This window comes from Hippocampus guttulatus, chromosome 19 (assembly GCF_054856545.1).
Source record: "Hippocampus guttulatus isolate MCC_2025c chromosome 19, RoL_Hgut_1.0, whole genome shotgun sequence".
Classification (NCBI taxonomy): domain Eukaryota; kingdom Metazoa; phylum Chordata; class Actinopteri; order Syngnathiformes; family Syngnathidae; genus Hippocampus; species Hippocampus guttulatus.
In genome coordinates, this window is record NC_141279.1 from 5,134,185 (window position 1) to 5,150,852 (window position 16,668).

Here is a 16,668-nt window from a genome sequence, read left to right on the forward strand (position 1 = left end):
TCCCAGCACGCGACTGCTTCCGCTGGGCTTTCCCTGCTTTCAAAGAACGTGGAGCATCTTTTGAAGTTATCTTATCAAGGCCACGCATTTATTGCACCATTTTAGAAGTTACCAGAAAGGCAATTATGATGCTCAAACTGCATTATTGGGTTTGCCAATATAATTACGGACAATTTGAAGAAGAGAAACGCAAGGTTTTCGCCCCATGTTTTGCGGACACAATAGGCATTTTATTGCATTTATGTTTGCGCGGGGAGGAAGCTGTCATCAGCCAAGAAAGGATTGATTGTATTTACAGACAAAGACAAGGAAACGATTGAATGGTTGACCAAAAAAAAAAAAAAGAAAGAAAGAAAAAAACGTGAGACTGACGGGAAGGTCATCTGGTCAGATTACTTCCCCCATTTTTTTTTGTAAACATTAGTCCTTGTGCGTGTGTGCACAGTAATGTAAACAGACTACCCGTAAGAAGTTCCATTTATCACTTTGTGACACACGAGATTACCGCCGTTGTCTCAAGATAAGGTGTGTTGCAGAAACAACACTTCAAGCAATAAACATACCATCCAAACAACCGGTGTCATTAAAACGGTGACATGGCCGTACACATTTGTGTTGTGTTTAAAAATAAAAATAAAAAACACATGCAGACATCTTTCAAGGCCAAGTCATCCTAATTTCTTTATTGGATGAGAGTCTGCACGTGTTTTGAGATTTGTCATTACCACGAGGTGATTTATTTGTAATTTTTTCGGGAAAGGGAGTGCTCAAGATTGCTGCGATTACTTTCACATACTAGCATCTATATTTGTCTGCTTGATGAATGGACTAATTGTAATTTGTTCCCTTGACTTGAATTGATTGTCGCAAGCGTCTGTGAAAAGTGACACAAGAGCAAAAGCACTCAGGCTTTGACCTCTCAGGTTATTGCTTTCTTTGGTTTTATCTGGAACAAATTTACAGCCAAAAGAGTTTCAGTAAGATGATTGCTTATAGCCAATAGCTAACACAACAACAACAACAACATTTGTAGCTCGTAAAACGTATTCCATTTGTTTGGTGATAGCCACCAGCCACGACAAGGTAACGGGTGTGCCTGTTACTGTTGCCCCAAATCAGCTTGAACAGGCACGGGCTTCTTGTCAATGCATGGGCTTTGTCGTAAAATGAAACAAAAGAATTGAATACATGAATGAAGTATAGTGTTTTATTTTATTGTAATTTTTTTACAATCAGCATCTGCCAATAATAAAAGAATCAAATAATCTCAGAGGGACGTCGATTTTTTACACAAAAGAGACTCAGCGGTCAGCGACATTTTGTCTGAGAATCTCCTGCTTCCGACAGAGAGATCGATAACTCTCCTTTGGAACAATATGAGTCAATGCGGGCCGATGAAGCACTTGGACCCCTTCGGAAGTGCATTTTTCTTTGCTCTATTTCAATTTGGAGCATGGCAAACGTCAACATGTCATTTAACCAGAGTACGATTCCGTTTAAGTCACCGCTGGTGGGATACACTCCATGGACTCAGTGGAGCTCTGGGACTGGCAATCACGAGAGGACGGATACTCCGACGTGTGGGGGTTATCCACGCTGGAGTGCATTATGGGTAAGTAGATGTCATCCATGTTTGGCAGCACAAACACTTTCTAGAAAGGGAACCACAGCAGAGCTAAGAGGAATGTAAAAGCGCGCATTGTGGCGGGTTGTACTTCTTTACCTGGAACTCATCCTGTAGTTTCTTTTCAATCCACTCGGTCACGTGACACAACGTCACCTCCCTCTCGCCGAGTTTGGGCCGGACGCGCAGATCCAGCTTGGGTGGGACGCAGAAGCTATACCTGCAGGGGACAAACGAACAATCAGAACGCATGCCTAACGCAAGCAAAAAAAAAAAAAAGCACAACTGTGTTTTTAATCAAGCCACAGTTTCATTTCATGCATGGTGCAGGGTTCGAATCCGGCTGCGGCCTTCCCGTGTGGAGTTCGCATGTTCTCCCTATGCCCGTGTGGGTTTTCTCCGGGTACTCCGGTTTCCTCCCACATTCCAAAAACATGCATGGCAGGTTAATGGAACACCCTAAATTGTCCCTTGGGGCGTGAGCGTGAGCGCAAATGGTTGTTCGTCTATGTGTGCCCTGCGATTGGCTGGCTACCAGTTCAGGGTGCATCCCGCCTACAGCTGGAATAGGATCCTGGTGAGGATAATCTCTTTTTCATCGTCCTCTTCCCAAACGCTACACATTCATTGGATTCCGAGTTTCACATATGCCTCACCATATCCTGTCAGTAGGGGGCGGCGGAATATTGACAACCAGGGACCCTGACAGCTCTTGAACCTCCACTGTGAGCAGCAGGGGCGTGTTTGACATCTCTTCAAACTTCTTCTTGATGAACTCATTCTCCGTTGCCTTCTGGAAATATTTGGATTTAGCGATTTTGTCCACAAATCTCAAAATCTTCCTTCCAGTCCTCCCGCCCCCTGTCCTGTAAGACACGATTAACAGAGGGGGAGGGAAGTATTAGTGTGGCCAAATTTAGCACTTTGGATGCCCTGCTCAAAAGAAAAAGAGGAGAGTCTGAACATTAAATTAAATTGCTCCAGTTTATATTCAAGTTGCACTCTGTCCTGGTGGATCATATTTGCATGTACCCATCCGTTGCTGATGACGGGCCCTTTTCCCCAGTGGGGCCCTGAGGCTCAGCCAGGAGTAACTCTTCCTCATCAGATGAACCGGCACTGGAGGACTCCTCGTCACTGTCCGCCAGCACACTTAGAATGGGTCTGCAGCTAGAAAAGCAATTAAAAAAAAAAAACATTAACAAAAAAAAGACACTAAACTATGCTCACTGAAGACTGAGTATGTGAAGTTGTTTGACGGGAGCGCTGAAGAGCACAAGTGGAAGTGTCTAGTTTGCAGGGAGGGACTTAAAACGGCCTCGGTGACTGCGGAGGATGTCGAACTCAGGCTGGATTTTTAATCCACGAGGGAGCTGGTGTGACAGTGTGCCTTGTGCTATATCAGTGCAGTTTACAGCTGAGGGGTGAGATTTCTCACTCTCTGCTATATTGAGTGGTTGACGCAAGTCAATGTCGCTCTAGCAAAAAAAAAAAAGAGAAAAAAAAGAAAAAAACAACAACCCTAAAATCTTTTTTTCTCTCCATTTTTTAGCACAAACTAACCAGAATAACGTAAATGACTGATATGTCACAAGTCAGACAACTGGGGTTCGCTCTTGATTTAACGTAAATTGAATTGCAGCACGGTGTAAGAGTGGTGAGCGCGTCTGCCTCACAGTTCTGAGGTCCAGCGTTTGACCTTCCCATGTAAAGGTTTTTATGCAAATCGTTCCAAACACATGATACGCTGATTCAGACTTTGGATATTTGTGAGGTGAAGCAATATAGGAAATGTAACCACAGCCTATGAGGTGAGTCCATAAAATGTAATTACGAACTGTGAGTTTCCAGGTTCAGTCAACCAATCGGTGTCCTGGCCGCCCTCTTTCCCCAGTTTGGACAAGTTGAATTTGGTCTGCAGGGTCATCTGCAGGGTGCCATTGTAGGCCAGCTGCAGCTCCACCCACAGGCCTACAAAGTGGGTCGTACAGAGGGGTCAGCGCCAGAACACCCAGAGTAAGACAAATCCCCCCTCAAACAGAATCTGGGCACACTAAACAGCTTTCATTGTGATTATAGAGCTTTGAATACTCATGACAGACTACAAGGAATTATGCTGTGGGTGCAACACATCTGCATTTGTGGAAAAAAAAAACCCCCAGACGGGCTGAATTTGTAGCACTGTGGCAGCAGAACAAGCAAAATTTCGAGGCCAAACATTTTCACGTCTCCTTGTCAGTGTCGGGTGCCAAAAAACAAACTCTTAAACACTAAAAAAAAAAATCACATGCATTGGAAAAAAAATTCTCACACCCATCCAAAAAAAAATAAAAATTCAGGAAAAATTATCTCATGCATGACAAACTCTCTTCGACACACACACAAAAAACTCTCAGACACAACAATAAAACTCACACCAACCTAACAAACTCTCACAGGTACCCCCTCAAAAAAGTTTTTGAGTGAATGTGGGAGGTATTGTGTTTGACAGTGTTTTTATTTTGTCTGTGTGAGTGTGTGTGTGTGTGTGTGAGAGGTCGATGCTACAGTATTTTTGGCCTACACAACACCCTAGATGCACGTGTTATTTTGCAGTGTCGATGCTCACCTCTGTGGTTTACCTCTGGTCGGGAGGTAGATATGATTTTTGGGATGGAACAGCCCATATCCAGCTCAGTCAGGGTCAGTTCATTCATAAAGTAAGGCAACTGTCAAAAGAGACATCACTTAGGACGGAAATTAAAACTTGTCTTTGTACTGCACAAACATTGACATCTGTTAATCGTACGCTCGAGGAAGATGAAAGAACATCCACAACAGTACATTCAGACGACACCAAATTACTTTGATTTTGCTGAGCTTCTTCTGGATCTTGTGGGAAACCGCGTCTGCCCAGGACTTCTCTTTCAGGAAGTCCCAAAAGATTCGCCCAATCAGAGCGTTCACCCATAAAGTCGAACTGCTCCCAGAGTAATCCACCAGATCACAGGTGCACTGTGGAAGTAGAAAATCTACAAGTGACTCTCGGCAAGCATGTCAAAGGGACCCGCGTGAGTGCTCCGCTTCAATTTCAGCATGACTTACGTTTCCTTTGAGGCTGGGGCTTGTCTGTGTACTGCCGACTCCAGGGCTGGAGAGCGGGAACAAGTCTTCTGGAGCCAGAAGACGAGACATGTAGCCGGGGTAGTCAAGCAGTGAAAGGCCCCTGGCGGTGCTGCTACTGCAGGAGGTCTGACTGAGAGAAACTGCAGGCACGGAGGGGCCGTCGTCTTCACTGCTGCCCACTCTGCTGGAGCCTCTGCTGGCCGGTTTATCGCTTTGGCCGCTGATAGCCTGCGACAGTACTGGGTCACCTGCAGGGAAATGGACGTTTTATGTAGTTAGCAAAAAAAAAAATAACGGTCGTGGAATGTGTAGTGAAGTGGAGGGAGGTGTTTAGGCCTCACGCCGACCGAGTATGCGATATTTTTGCTGTAAAAAAATAAAATAAAACAGACAATAATAATCTCTTTTTTTTCCAACCTAAAATAATTATTTGGCTCATGCTGATGATGTTCAAACCATCACAGGACGATAAACATCATTTTACCATTCCAGAATTGGCTTGTGTGACACGAGGAGACATGATTTAGTCATCGAACTTTCTTGCGGTGTTCCACAAGAGTCCAATTTAGGGCTCATTCTTTTTGCATTCCACCGCATCATCCATTTCTAAATTAACTTGTCATGTTATTTCATTCTGAACTAGAAATTATCTTTCATATCTTTGGCTCCTCACGTCTTGCCTATTGCAATTCTCTCTCCACTTGTCTTAATGAAACTGTATCTGTTCTGTGGTTCTTGTCGTGACTCACTTTTTATTTTTGGATTCAGCACAAACTTTTACTTGCGGTAAACTTACAGAGCTCTCAAAGGTCAGGGCCATTTTATTGCCCTCTTAGATCATACGTAGGCTGCTGACAGTCTTTTAATTAATGTCCCTGCAGCAAAACTAAATTGTTCTTGTTTTTTCGTGTATTACCGGTAATTAAAAAAAATCATTTTAGATATGTACAACTGTATTCTATAACGACGTGAAGCACTCTTGAGACACTGACAACGTAACACAAGCATGACCGTTGTTTCCTGGTGTCTGTATGTGAGATCCGTAATGTTCTCACAAATAGGATTAACTTTGACATGCAAAGAACTGGAGCATGTAATCCATAATCCACACACACATATATGTTCTCTACATCGATGCCTTATCTAGAGGCCTTGTCGTCACTAATGCATCATCTATAATTCTCCTACCCGATCGAGGCACACATCTGGAAGACCTTGGCTCGTCCCGATCCTTTCCTCGCTCTGCGCCCGTGGATGCCAGCAAGAAATTATGAAACCACTCCTCCTTTTCTCTCCCCGTGCGCCCAAAGAGGTAAAGAGTTGTGGCTGGGTCACGGGTGGACTCTGGGGAATGTTGAAATGAGCTAGCGGGTGCAGTTTTGAGCTGCTCCTCCACTTCCCGACTCTCCTCCGACCGTCGTCCAACCTCCTCCTGGGAGTTTACTCCACTGGCCAGTTGGATGCAGATTGGATATTTGGGGCTCCATAGTCGCTTACGAGCCAACACAGATGGCAACAAGAATACCTTTGAGGGACACACAAGCATTTTATTGAGCCATCAAGTGGTGAGAGGTTATTACTTTCATCCGTTTTTGAACATGTTTATGTCCTATATCCCAGTCAATGGAAGGATGTCAAATAAATGTGAAGGTCATGCTAACATTAACGTATTCAAAAACGGTCATGCTCGTCTTCCTCCAAGCCAAACTCTTTGGCCCGAGATGAATTACGAAACACCCGCAACATCTGTTGGATTGAACGCCGTCATTCCCAGATGCATCATTTAGCATTCCATCTGTGATGCTTGAGTAAAATGGCTCTTGGAGTCATTCATATTTAAAAAAATATAACAAGTATTTGCGTCCCTCTCGGGATTCATAAAACACACAAAAAGGGAAACGTTTAACCTTCTGTTTTATGCGCAAACCGTTTAAATAGTACTCCTACTTTGCTTTGTTCCAGCTGGTAGGTGCGCGTCTTTATGAAAGTGGACTCGTTGATTCTCTCGTCGCATGCGGCCCTGCGGCTGATGTTAGATTGGGGGGTATCGAGTCGGAGACGGGATCCCTCCAGCGTGGCAAACACGGAGTTTGTCTGTGCTGAGTGATACGTCTCTGGGCCGTAATCATGAATCTCATTCATCCAACCCTAGAAAATAGATGACGTTAGGCACAGTATTGAGGCATGTTCACAAAACTTTGGCCGGAGCATCAGGATATCCCATTCAATTTTAGTTAGAATATAGCTAAATGTGTAGTATTTTGATTAACTGAAAAAAAAAACCTGGAAAAAAAAATCCAAATAGGTAGCTGGGATTGAATGTGGAGTCTGAAAAGACATCAAATTACGTCTTTGGAAGGGAATGAGTTTGAAGGAGCAAAAAGGACATTTCTTGTAGCTTGCAAATAATGGCAATTAAAATTGATTTTTGAATAAATACAAGGTTTTTCCGACCAGGGGTGGACAAAGGAAATTCCACATGCCAGAGTGGGCCCCCTCTCCTTTTTAATCTGGCCCATTGAGCATTTACATTGTCCTCGAAGAGTCCCATACTCGTTTCTTTTATTTTGTAATTTTATATGAAATATTTTTTAATTCAAATTTCTTGAAAGAATTTTACCTTGATGGTGTCAGGCTCAGTGGAGCAACCTTTCCGAATCTGCTCTCCCAGAAGCAGTTTGCTTGGAAAAGCTGAACAGAAGGACCTGGAAGAGCCCATTCGAATCAGCAAGAGTCCGAGCAAGAAACCCATTGCCACCCCGAGAGCCAGGCCGGAGAAATATGGATTCAGCGGTAGGGTAAAATAACCGTAGGAGATTATTGCCACACAGAATAAACTCATGCACGGCGGAGGATTGTTTGTGTGAAGTGGAGACGTCCTACATGATGCGACCTGTGCCGCTTTCCTGGCTTGCAGGTGAGTATCGATGGAAAGAACCTGCACCGCGTCTCCATCAGAATAAAATCCTTGCTCTTCATCGCTGAGATGTTTGCAGTGATGCACTGGACAAGTGCTGCGGGGGCTTCTCCCGGCATATCTAACCGAAGGCCAGTGGAAAACATCACCATCTGTCCTGCCGCCACTCCTCACTGGAGATTCCGAGACCCCCGCGTCTGTGCTAGCTTCCTGGCCCGAACCTCTAAAAATGACCTGGGTGGTCTTACACGTGTGTTTGGGGCTGCCTGTGCTATCTTCTCTCCTGATCTTGTTGAACATGCTGCTGAGCGGCTCATGGACCGCCTCTGAGAGTTTCCTCTTGGTGTCCTCGAGTTCCATTTTAAAGAAACCGCCTTTATGACCCTCTCCGCTTGGAGAGAGCGTGCTGGGAGATGGGGGTGCTGTCCGAGAGTCCCCGGTGCTTCGGTTCTTGGGCTGCGTCAGCTGCTTCAACAGGTGGAGGTTGAGGCGCGAGTCCGATTTGGACTGCGACACCTCCGGCTCCGAACGAGAGAGCTCGGAGGAGATTGACTTCACGAGGCTGAGAAGAGGTTTTGGCCTGAGGGCGGAACTTTCTCTCAGCTCCAGCTCTGTGGAAAGCGACTTTACCAGACTGGACAAGGGCCGATGAGTGGGCGAGGAAGGGCCCGGGGAGAGGAAGGCGGGGCTCGCGGCGGAGCAATTCCCCAAAGAACCAGGAGACGAGGGTGAAAGCGGGACATGGAACGCTTGGGACTGCAATCCTTTGACATCGTCACCGGAGATGTGCTTCTGACTCGAATGAGACACCGAGGCGTAGTACTCATCGTGATCCAGCGAGAAGATGAGCTCACTCTCATCCAGGCTGCTCCATTCTCCCTCCGTTCCTGTCAGCTGGATAACAATCCCCCGGGGGAGATGTCGCTTTGTCCCAAGCGAGTTTGGGACAACATCTGGGCTGCGGGCATCCGGGAGAGGTCCGCCGCCTCCTCTTGCATCCTTCTCACATCCTTGCGCCCAATTGTTTCCGCTCTCTGCCATTTCGTGACTACATCACACGGCCGAGGCACCTAAGAGTCACTGAAAGAGAAGAACCGTGATTGAACCCCTGAGGCAAAACAAATGAAAGCAGACAAGGAATAACAGGAGGCATGCATTCTATGCTTCTGCCTCATTTGGATGAAAAACGGCTCGCATCCTGCCAATTAGGTATTAGTGTGTGAACACGACGTGCGCTCTGAAATGTGAATTCGCCTTGGACGCTTGAGTCGAGTGAGTGAATCGGTGCCAATTCAGCGCCTCTCCCAAAGCTGTTGCTCCACATCTGAGTGTGTTTTGGAGACAGGCAAAAATAGACCAGACAAGCTCTCAAGCCCGAATGCTGAATAAATAAGAGCGGCTTGGATATCATCTTTTGCGGGGTTTGATTGGATGAGAAGTTTGTGCATGCATTGGTGACATCGCCAGACACACATTATTTGGACAGGGACACCGACAGAAACTGAAAATGGACCGACTTTCATTATCCGTGAGAATAAGGACACAATCGAGAGGTTGTGCATCATTAAGAAACTACCTCCGATGTCTTTTAGACTTTCTTATGTAACCAAGGGTTGAAAAGTGCAAGCTGCGAAGAACACAGAAGAACGAAATCAGTCATCCTCATACAACCCCAAGAGGCTCTAATCAGTATTTCCAAATAGGCTGAGCTTGGACTGTCATTTTCATAGCCTTGCTCTTCATACGGGTTAAAACCTTCTTCGGACCAATCAGATTTATGTAACAATATTACAAGTCTGTGTGGCACGATCTCAACCAATTCCACAGCAGATGGTGGATTGTGACTAATCTGCTCGCACCCAAAATGCACGGCGGAGAGATAAAACCTCAGAGAGTCACACATGCAGACATTAGTCCTTCATTATAGATTTTCACACGGGGTGGGAGGTGGGGCACCAGACGGATGCTGCGGTCTTCACATTTCTTGTGATGGGCACGGCAAGAACGGCAAGACTATCTGATTGGAAGTTCACTTTTCGTGGATTCCGGTGACATTTTATTCAGGGATTTACGGGCCGGAGAAGACAAATTGCCCGATGTTTCAGTGTAGCACCAATCAACTTAGCGATTAGCGGAAAAAAAGCATACTCATTAATTTGATGCTACAAAGTCACAGACAAATTAGCATGATGCCAGTTATTGTTAGCATCTAGTCCAAAGCGGCTCAAACCGATTTAAGGGCACATTAACAAGTAAGCAACATAAACCTTAATAGATGTCAACAGATTGTGAAGAGATTTTTGTTGCTCTTATTATAAATACACACCGCCATAGTCTCAATCACAATAACCACGATCGCCGTTTGAGTCAATAAGGTAAAGTTGAGGTTCACCTCATCAGACAGTCACAATCTCCGATTAACATGAATTCAGGGTTTAGCTGTGAAATCTGACAAATCACACTGGCATGGCTTATAGATAAGCCAACATTTGGCAGTGTGGTTTTCCAAGCTAGCTCATCTCATGCTTACGTTGGGACAGACTTCGTGCGGGGCAAGGGAGGTCAAGAAACGGTTTGGCGATGGATCGAGTTTGAGACGTTGGTTCGTTTAATTTGTTGTGCATGGCATTTTGAATGAAAATAGCCTGAAAGCGCTTTTTTTTACCTCTTGAAAACTTAGTTGAGAACGAAAAAGACACACACAAAGGAACGACTATGTCAACATCAACACATCTTCTTAAACAATTATTAAAAAACAGTGACCTTGTGATCTTGGCTTCAGGAAATGATGTGTAGTTCACTTTTTGTTGATTTTTTTTGATGTGGAAAATGGTCAACAGGAAGATTTATTTTAAAAAAAATATCTGTAATGCTTTAACCAACAGATAGGCATCTGCATTGGATAAAGCACAACAAACCTGGGGGGATGTTAAAAGTGAATCTGCCAAGAATTCCCTGCAATTTGAAATGTAAAAGTTGAACCATGATGACAGCCATGAAATAGAAATGCACATAATAAATAAACCTCCAATTTGAGAAGTCATCATGCACTACATGTGCAGAATAATTTGGCGGAGTGCCTCGAATCAAACCTCTCATGACATAAGTTGCCGCGAATGACAACAATATGCAAAAACAAACAAACAAAAAAGATTAAATCTTACTGAGTCGACCATTCGGCCTCAACTCTGGATTATATTGCACTTGTTTGCTGTGCTGTGAGATGATCTGCAAAACAAACACATGCAGGAACGCGCACGGAGTTTACTCACCCGCGTGGGGATCAACGGGACGGCCACAACGGTCTTCAGAGAAGTCCATCTTTCCATTTGCGTGTGCAAGGACAGCAGCGGGGTAAGGAGGAGCCTGCATGAACACACTCTCCTCCACCATCTCTCTCGGTCTCGTTCTCATGCACTCTGACACACACACACACACACACCTCCTCTTTAAGCCAACGTGCCTGTATCCAGATGTGTCATGCGCTGCCGAGAATCGCAGCTCACCAACTGATTATGAAAAGCGCGGCCGCTTGGCATGATAATCCAGATTTAGAGTCGGGCAGCCCCAACAGACGCGCTCAAACAAACTCACCCATCTGATGTACACGTATCGGATTCTCTATCAGTCCTCATGAAGCGATACTGTTCCACTGTCTATCCCAGATAACTTGGGGGGACTCGTCACCCATCGCAAGGCACATAAAGACAAACAAGCACTCCCACACTCCCAAAATATTATTTAACATTCACGTTAATTGACTCCAAATTGGTGTGAATTTACATGTGAATAATCGCTTGTCTATTCCCTGCGAATGGCTGGCAACTGATTTCTTCTTTGCCTTGTGTCAGTGGTTGTCAAACTTTTTTTTCCCATCAGGTCAATTGGTGGAGACCAGGTTTCATTGAAAACATGGTGAAGCAGCCTTTGGGTGTTATGCTGCATGGAAATGGAATAAGCCGCCAACAGAAAGTGAAGTCAGCCCCAAGTCACTCACGTCTGAAGAATCCACTAGTTCCCCAATTAAGATTTGTCATCTTATACGAGCTCATATTACAAATACTTCTCCACAAATTTGCTTGTGTCAGTTGTCGCACGACTTGAATCGCTCTGTTACAGAAGAATCTAACCCAGTACTATATTTAGAGCACAGCTTGAAAAAACAAATCAAGCATCTGTCAATGGCATGTGGTCATATGATAATTGCCGTGGCATTACTTCAGGTTGGTGACGCAATTATGTATGTAAATCAAAAGCATGAAGTATGCAAGGGAGGGAGTGACTGCAGCCGACGTGTGCATGCTGGCTACCCTCTCATTACACCAACACACATGCGCAGAGACACACATGCCTTGCCATCTGTTGTCATCGGTTCAAAAATAGCCCTACCAGAAGCTTCCTAAGTGAGTGAAAGCTCAGCTGAGTGCTGGTGTTGCTGAACTTTTGTCTCCAGAATGACCACAAGCCACGAAAGGTCCGTTGACTTTCGCGTTTTTCATTAAGGGGACAATGCGCCTCTGCCGCCTGGCTCAAGTTGAAAAGTCGCTTCCATTCTGAAAATTAGAGTGAAGGAAGGCGTAACAGGAGATGGAAGCTTTACCGGACCACTTTATGGAATTCCACCCGGTCCACGGCTCCAACGTGCAACTGGACTACTCAGCGACCCAGGCCACACGGGTGGAAAGCTTCGCTAACGGAGTGTGTTTCAGCAAACATCCGTTAAAACCCGGGGAGATTTTCCTCATCGAGATTGAGGACAAGGAGCTGGGCTGGTGCGGCCACCTCCGGATCGGCCTGACCGCCAGGGACCCCAGAGGCTTGCAGGTGGTTCCGGAATACTCCATCCCGGATCTGACGGATCTGGGCGACAGCTGGGTGTTCGCCATCACTCGCAACCACAACAAGGTTACAGAGGAGGTCGATGCGGGGGAAGTTGGCCACCAGCCTCCAGAGGAACCAGCCGGGGGTCAAAGACTGGGTCGAGGGGAGGCTGAAAATAACGGCGACGCCACCTGCAAACCAAAAACATTTTTCACAGACTCTCATTTGCAGATCGAGAACGTTCTGATCCCCAGAGACAAGCTGGTCGGCCGCAGCCGGCCTGGGCGCTTCAGCCACATTCTGGATGACTTGTACAAGACCAACGCTTTGCCGCCGACTGCCAGACGCAGCCGGATTGGAGTTTTGTACGTAGCGAAAGGCCCCGGTCGAGGTGACATGCATATCGTCATCAATGGGGAGGACATGGGTGCTTCCGCCAAAGGCATACCGACGAAAGAGCCTCTTTATGCCGTCGTGGATGTATTTGCTGCTACTAAGTGTGTCAGGATTGTGCAGGTGGAGTATGGATGTGAGTATGAACCCGGCGTGGGATGTAAGATTTGTGTCATTTTATCCTAATCAGTACTTTCTTAAATTGTCTACTTTTCAGTCTCGTCCTTGCAGACGCTGTGCAGGAAGTCCATCCAAAAGCACATTGTCCACAGAATGGCCATTGACTGGCTGGAGCTACCAGAGGCACTCAAGTACTTCTGCAAGTACGAGTGAGAACCGAAAATCCTTAACGGCAGGAGCCGTCAAACAGTTTTTTGACTTACGAGGACGATGTGAACTGAACTGGGATTGTTTATCGTCAACCTGCTTGATGAAGAAGCACCGATGTGAGCAGGATTTGGAAACTCGTCAAAAGAAACCACACACATTATCGACCATGCTGCTGTAAAAAAACAAAAACAAAAAAACAAAAACACATATATACCGCAGGGTGCCATGATACCCACGAAGCAAAAAAAAAAAAAAAGAGATGGCCTAAACTGAAATAAAGATAAAAAGTGTTGTGTTTGGTGTCATGACAAACTTTCATTTTAAACTACGCTTGTCTAAGTTTTCAACAAATCGACCATATTTTTGAATTAAATGATTATTATTATCGTCTCCTCTTGGAGCGATTTACTTTACTTATCATCTTCATTTTGACTGACACTTCACATGTTTCTGCAATAAAGAAGAACGCCTTAATCATCATTCAAGCCATGCCCTAGACATTTTATAGCTATAGTTCACAGAGGGGTAAAACTGCACTGCATAATAGTGAGTGCTAATATTATGGAGCGTGACAAAATAACAATTTGTGCTATTCTACACTATTGAAAAAGGACAATAAAAACGAATGTTATTATTTGCAATTTTATAGTTATTTCCCTTTCAATTTTTAACGGAGAGGAGGCGTTCACGTTGTCAAACAGTGCCGTCTAGCGTCGAAAGAGCTAAGTGCAGGGGGAGGAGTTCCCGTTAAATCCCACAAGAGGAGCAGAAACGGGAAGGGACAGTTTATATCTATTCTGCAGACACGTCTTTCTATTATTTGGAATCAATTTGATCTGGTGCACAAAAGCAGCATGTCTTTCTGTCGTTTTTTTGGCGGAGAGACCTACAAGGATCATTTTAAACCAGGTAAACCCGCAGTGTTACATGATGAACTGAGATGTGACGTAACCTGCCTTCAGTGTAGATTATTGCAGGTGCAGATAATATTTTAGACTTGTTTTTTTCTCCTACCGAATACTGTTATTTATTTAATCACTCATCCCCGTTGTACTGAATAACTGGGTGACAATAATAGAATTTTTACACAACGTCTATTGGGTGTGACCTAGGCAGCATGATGACCTCGTTTGCATATTTGACTCAAAGATTTAAGTTTTCTGGGGTTGAGTCTCAGGTGCGGCTTTCCTGTGTGCAGTTTCCACATTAAAAAAAAAAAAACGACCAAAAAAAACGCATGTTAGCATGTTTGGTTCATTGAAGTAATTAGGTGTGAATGTGATTGTGAAGGGTTTGTTGTCCATATATCTTTCCTGCATTGTTATTTTTCAAAGTCACGTTTTCCACAGGTATGTACGTGTGCTCTAACTGTAACCATCCACTGTTCTCAAGTCGGTCCAAGTTCGCCCACTCATCCCCATGGCCCGCTTTCACCGAGACCATCAGAGAGGACAGCGTGACCAAACTGATGGAGAGCCTCACAGCTTTCAAGGTCAGCATGGCTTCAACGGCCTAACTATGGAGTGAAAATTTATCATCATATGTGTGCTATTTGTAGGTTCTGTGTGGCAAGTGCGGCAACGGGCTGGGTCACGAGTTTGTAAACGACGGCCCGCAGGAGGGGGTGTCTCGATTTTGAATTTTCAGCCACTCTCTCAAGTTTGTCCCGAACAAAGGTGAGAAAAGCACAGTGCTGCCATTCAAACCCATGTCAAATCGAATCATGACACTCAGTTATTGACATCTAAGGATAACTGCTCCAGGTAATCATTGAGTGGACTGTCAACCAGTCCAGGTGGTACACCACCTTTTGTCCAAAATCTGCTGGGATAGACTGCAGCTCAACTGCAGCCCCTAATAAGTACAAAATAGATGTGGACGGTGTTAAAAAAAAAATTGCGAATGCCGCTAAGTGGGTTTTTTTCTATCTTGGAAGTTGCATTTTTGAGAATGCCTGTGTATTCTCTTGACCGGAGTTGACACAGGTGGATGTCTCTTTTTTTCTTCTTCCCAGGCAAGGACAAGCACTAACGAGCGAGTTTTCTGACTGTTGCACCCGTCCTGTATGAGCATGTGATGCGGCCAGGATAAAGTCCCGAGAAGGACATCCTGTCTGCTGAAGTATCTCAGATCAGCCAGCGACATGCGGCATGGATGGAACACGTGCACATCTTTTTTTCTTTTTTTTTTTGAAAGCTACTGCTTTCGTACTTAAATAACTCATATTTAAATAAGACTCCCAACTTTGAACGCGAAAAGTTTATGTTGCATAGGAGAGAACTAAAAGGTTTGAATTTGGGCATTTTGTATGTTCATGTACTTTTGTAATAAATTTATTCAGTGGTAAAGACACTTCATGGACACGCTCTACGACTACTACCACTACAGACATGCTCATATGATATCATAAGAAGTACAGTCAGTCCACTGCATAAACCACACTTGCAAATGAATTTGCAGTTTGACAATTATCCGCTAGAGAGAGCCATCCCACTGCTTACATCACCTTCAGTGGCTTTAGGTTAACAGTCCAGCTTGTGCGCCCAAGTGAATGTGATTCTACGCTGTGTTTGCTTGTATGCAACGCACTACTTACACACTTCATCTGCCGTCCATGTTTTTGTGATCGAATGCGAACGTCGGTTGCATGAGTGGTGCTTTCTGGCTCAGCTGCAGGCCGCATTCCTTGCGGCGGTGGCTTGGCAATGACACTGAGGTTTTTGAGGAGTAGCCGGGTCGCCTGGTTAGAGAGTAAAAGGCTGTCATTATACAGGCAAGGCACATACAGTCAGAGAAGAGTGTTTGGCAGACAACAACACATGGCTGTATTCTTGGATATGGCACGGAAGAGCCGCTTTGAAGTTTTGTTGATGTATTCACTGGTGTCACGCTTTCTCACGCAGTCACTAACCGCCTTGTTTTAAGCGATGTCGTTCGTCTTGAAATGCACCGTTACTCAAAGCGGGCGCTGCGCTCGCATAAACTAGAACTTCAATGAGTATGTACATTAGAGTCAGCGGGGCAAGGTATTGCAAAGCATTAGAGCGTCAGTGTGGCTCATCGAGTCCACTCGTGGCTTTACTGTCATTTGACATGGTCGGTTTGTGGCAGTGGAACTGGAAATACATTCTCAAGCCATTTACCATGTCGTTGAGAGCCAAACAGGAATGTTGTGTCGGCCTCACCGATGTTTTCAAAAGACGGTTTCATGTTTGACTTTCATACTATTAGTGTTATGGGTTGTACTATAAACAGGGGTGTCAAACTCATTTTGGGACCGTTTTGATAATGGTACCGCAAAATTATTGTTTTTACACAACAAATTAATAGATTGCTAGTTTTGAAATCAGTCAAGTCGATTCAACTAGTTTGTTCAAGTGAGGGTAAACAGGGTAACAAAATGATTGCAAAATCTCAACGTTATTTATTACACATGACAATTTGACATTTCGCTGCAGATTTCAACAAGTTGACACAC

At 44.8% G+C, this 16,668-nt stretch overlaps 3 protein-coding genes across 3 annotated transcripts; 2 read left to right on the forward strand and 1 right to left on the reverse strand.

Annotated features, from left to right (window-relative positions):
* Positions 1-1,193: 1,193 nt before the first annotated feature.
* tex2l (testis expressed 2, like) lies at positions 1,194-12,088 on the reverse strand. The gene is made up of 12 exons (XM_086138974.1): positions 10,919-12,088; positions 7,350-8,726; positions 6,677-6,877; positions 5,918-6,254; positions 4,709-4,977; positions 4,469-4,618; positions 4,233-4,332; positions 3,463-3,595; positions 2,657-2,794; positions 2,281-2,490; positions 1,724-1,844; positions 1,194-1,652 (listed from the first exon to the last, which is right to left on the reverse strand). Exons 2-12 carry the CDS (start codon positions 8,685-8,687, stop codon positions 1,497-1,499), a joined length of 3,153 nt encoding a protein of 1,050 aa, XP_085995100.1. The 5' UTR covers positions 8,688-8,726; positions 10,919-12,088; the 3' UTR covers positions 1,194-1,496.
* A 145-nt stretch (positions 12,089-12,233) lies between these two features.
* neurl2 (neuralized E3 ubiquitin protein ligase 2) lies at positions 12,234-13,740 on the forward strand. The gene is made up of 2 exons (XM_086138975.1): positions 12,234-12,996; positions 13,078-13,740. Exons 1-2 carry the CDS (start codon positions 12,234-12,236, stop codon positions 13,191-13,193), a joined length of 879 nt encoding a protein of 292 aa, XP_085995101.1. The 3' UTR covers positions 13,194-13,740.
* A 184-nt stretch (positions 13,741-13,924) lies between these two features.
* On the forward strand, positions 13,925-15,542 carry msrb1b (methionine sulfoxide reductase B1b). The gene is made up of 4 exons (XM_086138976.1): positions 13,925-14,099; positions 14,540-14,682; positions 14,749-14,866; positions 15,205-15,542. Exons 1-4 carry the CDS (start codon positions 14,045-14,047, stop codon positions 15,219-15,221), a joined length of 333 nt encoding a protein of 110 aa, XP_085995102.1. The 5' UTR covers positions 13,925-14,044; the 3' UTR covers positions 15,222-15,542.
* Positions 15,543-16,668: the final 1,126 nt, after the last annotated feature.